The 4,348-nt window shown below is 64.3% G+C and overlaps 1 protein-coding gene across 1 annotated transcript; it reads right to left on the bottom strand.

Moving 5' to 3' along the window:
- Window positions 1-1,011: 1,011 nt before the first annotated feature.
- On the bottom strand, window positions 1,012-3,947 carry TMIE (transmembrane inner ear; the record flags this gene model as incomplete). Its single annotated transcript, XM_080714867.1, has 3 exons — window positions 1,012-1,109; window positions 1,350-1,499; window positions 3,896-3,947. 3 exons carry the CDS (start codon window positions 3,945-3,947, stop codon window positions 1,012-1,014), a joined length of 300 nt encoding a protein of 99 aa, XP_080570993.1.
- Between the last annotated feature and the right edge of the window lie 401 nt (window positions 3,948-4,348).

The raw sequence follows: 4,348 nt of genomic DNA, 5'->3' as shown, positions 1-4,348 counted from the left end.
TGCACCACCCATCACTGGCCTGTGTGAAGGCACTCCGACGGTCCTCAGTGGAAGTGGGTTTATAGCCTGGGTCTGAGAAGGCACTCGGCTTTATTTACAAATCCGAGGCTGCTTTTCCCTCCGGCTCCCCCACTGAAATCTCCCTGGTGTGTGCCTGTTGCCCCAGGCTGAGGGCCAACGTCCGCCGGGGTCTGCTTCCCCAGGGCACTTTGTTCTGTCTTCTGGTCAGAGTTGCCTGTTTTGATAGCAAACTCGGGTGTGTGTGTGTGTGTGTGTGTGTGTGTGCCACTAGTCCCATATTCAGCACTGGGCTGAGTATGGGCCAGCACTGCTGGCCCTCCGCTATCCTTTAGGCCCCAGAAGCCTCCACTGCTGGGCACAGGAAGGCCAGAGCAGCTGTCGGGCCTCTCTGGCTTCTCACAGGCTTGCTGGTTCCCCGGCCTGGCCTCAGCCTCAGCCTCCCTACCCCTGGCCCACTCCTGCAGCCCCTGCCTGGGCTTCTTGGAGCCTCTCAGCAGTGTCCACTCCACCACAAGACGTAAGACAAGCTGCCAGTTGTCCTGCTTTGGTGTCTGCTGCTGGCGGCTCTCCTACTTCTGGGGCCCGCTCTTTCCCCAGGGGCAGTGCCCGTCTGGCTCGGGACAGCTCCCTGGCCATCATGGCGGCTGCCCATAGGACTCAGAGCCTCCTGCTCCGCAGCCCCGCGCAGCCCATGGCCGGCCATGCTAGCGCAGGCAACCTCACGCCCAAACGTGACCACCACTGCCCCTGGCAGAAAGGTTGGAGGCCACTCTCCTCTGCAGGGGAGCGGCGGCCCACAGGAAGCACCAAGTGGCGGGTGAGGCGCAGGGCCCCGACTGGGAGGCCGGACGCCTGCCTGCGTAGTCCTGTCCCTGCCCTGTTGGGCCATGGGGACACGCCAAGGTCTTGCTTCCCCCTCTGAGCACAGATGTGTGTGGGCCGGGCCTGGGCTCGGGCCTGCCAGCTGGTGGCCGCGCTGAAGTGTGCTCCTCACTTCTCCCCTTTCTTCTTCTTGGCCTCCTTCTCGTCCTCCTCCACCTTGATGGCCACTGTGTCCACACTGTCCTTCTTCTTCTTCTTCTTCTCTTCTGTGGGTAGGAAGGAGGTGGAATGCTAGCGGGCCCGGGCTGGCGGTGTGGAGGGGAGGGCCCAGGCCTCCCAGCCCTGCCCTTCTCTGCTCTTCCTTCCTCCCTCTCCTAGGGAGAGGCATGCCTCTCTGGACAGTTTCTGTGCTCTGGTCCCTGGGGTACCCCCCATGTGTAGCAGAGGGCAGGCCCGGGGCCAGGGCGGCCCGGATGCGCTCCACGGGTCAGGGCCGGGTCGCTCACCTCCAGGGATCTCCGTGAGCTCGTTGAGGGGCGGCACGGTCTCTAGCTTGTCTGTGTACATCTTGGCTGCCTTCCGCTGCAGGTAGCGGGCTTCGATCTCCTTCCGGGTACGTGGCACGCGGCAGTTGAAGACACAGCACAGAGTGATAACTGTGGAAGGACAGCAGGCCCGTGGGGCCTCATCACACGCCATGACCCCGAGGCTCCATCCCGAGCTCGGAGGCCAGGCAGCCTCCTGCACAGAGCGAACTTGGTGTCTGCCCAGGTCCGGGTTCTCAGAAGGCCCGGGCTTGGCTCAGAGCTCTCCTGTGGAATTCCTAATAACATCTGAGCCAGGAGCTTCGGGATTTCCTTTCTATTGGCCCTGTACATGCGTGGCTGGCTGGGTCCTGAGGGTCTTTCTGGCCGGACTTAGCATGCCAGAGGGCAGAGGCTGCTGGTGACAAGCATGGCCTCACGGACCGTCCTGCCTCTGCACCCCAGGCCCCTGGATCTCCTCCAGTGACCAATGTTCCCCCAGGCTCTTGAGAGCAGGGTCGGAGCTGCACAGACACCGCAGACATGGTCGCGTCCCCTCAGCTGCCCCGAGGACCAGTTGGCCCCTGCTGGCTGGGGAGGGAGGTGGTGACGGCCCAGACCCTGCCCAGGGCGTTTACCTCAGACTGAGCTATTCCAGGAGTGCTTTTCCGGCCCAGGGCCGCTGCACCCACGCCCGCTGGGCCAGGGCACGGGCTGGCCCGTCTGCGATGGGCAGAGCAGGCCGGGCTGCCAGGACCACGTTTATTTTTCTAAGGCCTCCACAGTCTGACCACCTTGGCCCTAGCCCCAAGGGAGGGGTTGGAGCTGGCTCCTATTATAAATCAGATGACCAGACAAAACTTCCTGGCAGACTCCTGGGCAGGAGGGCCCAGGAGGACGAGCCTGGCCTGTTTTGGGGAAACGGATGAGACCTAGGTCCCGGCTGGAGCCCCCTCTGGGGTCATCCTGTGCAATCAAGGCAGCGTCTCTCCAGCCCTGTGCTGGGGCCCGCCGGCCTCCCCCAGCCTCAGTGGGAGAAGCAACAAGTGAACTGGTGGGACAGCCCCACAGCCTCTGCTCCTGGGCCATTCTGGGGTCCTTGGCAGCCTGTGGGCACACACTGTGGCGGGGTTGCTGGGGTCTGGCTGCAGCCAGAGCATAGGATGGGCCTTTCTTACCCAGAGATCTGCTCTCAGGTCTTCTGCAGACTCCTGTGGCCCGCCCCGTGGCCCACCTGGCCCCTGCCGGCTTGGGCCACCTCCTAGCCAGCCCAGCCCCAGGTAGATGGGCCCCAAGTCCTGCGAGCTGCTCCAGGCTGCCCCCCCCCCCAGCCCGCCTGGCGCTTCTCCTCACAGGAGAGGAGAAGCAAAGTAGTTGGGGTAGAGTTTTAGGGCGGGGAGGGGGTACAAATCCAGGAGCTGGAGGAGACCCCAGATGCCCTTCTCCCTGTGGGGTGCAGGAGGTGCTCCACCAACTGCTGCCTGGGTCAAGGAGACTGGGGGCAGGACGATTCTTGACTGTGGTGCGGGGCCTCGGGGCACCGCTGGAACCTTCCTAGGTCTGATGCCTGCGCCAGGAGCTGCTCCCTAGCCCTGTACCCTGGGCTCTCGGGGTCCTGCCTCTGGATACCTGTGTGTGGCTGTGGGCTGGGGGCTCTGCCAAGCTGCCTTCGGGCCCCTCAGACAGGAGTGGGCATGCTTGCTCTCTGGAGGTGACTGTCGGTGCCAGGAGAAGCACCTGCTAATCAGATGTTGGTCTCCTTGGCGGCCCTGGCATCTGGGCAGGCTCTGGATGCTCTGATCCCCTGGATCTAATGCTCCTGCTAGAACCTAGACGCTGCCTTAGGCCCCAGCCAGGATGCACTGGGTGCCTGTCCCACGGGTCATTTGAGAGCTGGGCATGGAGGCGGTGCCGTCTTCCAGCCTCTGCTGGCACTGTCCCCTCTGTCTGGAATACCCTTCCTGTCACTGCCTGGCAGACATGCAGCCTCCCTCTGGACTGCGCTTGGAGGACCCCACCCCACCCTGCCCCGTTTGCCCCACCTGGCCTGCATTTCACAGGGTTTTCTGCCCCCTTCCCCAACTCCAGACCCCACAGTGGGGTGTGGGAGGGGCGAGGGAGGCAGCCAATCAAAACGCGCCCGACCCCAGGGGAGGAAAATGTGAGTCATTCCGGGAAGTGGTATTTGCAGGGGCAGGGTGTGAAGCGGAAGCCAGGAGCCACATCTGCTGGGCGTCTGGGGAGCCTGGTGGAGGGTGGCCTTGCCGGGGGCCCGGGGCGTGGGCCCTTTAGCTGGCCAGAGTGCAGAAAAAGCAGCAGGAGGCCAGCCACAGGGGAAGATGCCATGTCCCGATTGAGCCCTGCAATTATCGTAGTGGCTGCGCTTTGGTCAGCACAGCCGTCAGCCCTGCGTGGGGACTTTGTGGCTCAGGAGGTGCCAGAAACCTCAGTGGCTGCCGTTTTCCTTGGGGTGGGGCCGCCTGGGTGATCCTGGCGCGGGGCGGGAGCGGGCGGGGACGGTTACTCACTGATGGATAGCACAAACAGCGAGAAGATGCCCACCACGTGCCAGAGGCGCATGTCCCAGAACACCACCGTCTCCTTGGTCAGCGGGGGCGGCTTGGGCTTGGGCGGGGCCGTGCTGGGCTGCGGGTTGGGAGACACAGCCATGAGCCGGGCAGAGGTCAGCGGAGAGGCCGTGTGGCAAGGCACGGGCCTCCGCGTGCCCTGATACGCGTCGTGGTGGACGTGCAGAGCCGGCACCCCAGACCTTGGCCAGCTGTGGCCTTGGAGCAAGACAGCGTGCTCCTGGACCCAGGGCCACACTCAGAGTGGGCAGCAGCCGTGCCTGAGGAGCAACTGTGGGTGGCCTGTCCAGCCAGGCTCGGGCCCCCTTGGGCAGCTCCAGCCACACAGGCCAGCCGGGGCTCAGGACCAAAGTCAGGCCAGGCCAGGCTGCTGGAGTCAGCGCAGCTGGAGTC

Source organism: Muscardinus avellanarius (assembly GCF_963383645.1).
Source record: "Muscardinus avellanarius genome assembly, chromosome: 18".
Classification (NCBI taxonomy): domain Eukaryota; kingdom Metazoa; phylum Chordata; class Mammalia; order Rodentia; family Gliridae; genus Muscardinus; species Muscardinus avellanarius.
Note: the sequence above shows the minus strand (reverse complement) of the source record. Positions and strands in the feature narration are given on the sequence as shown.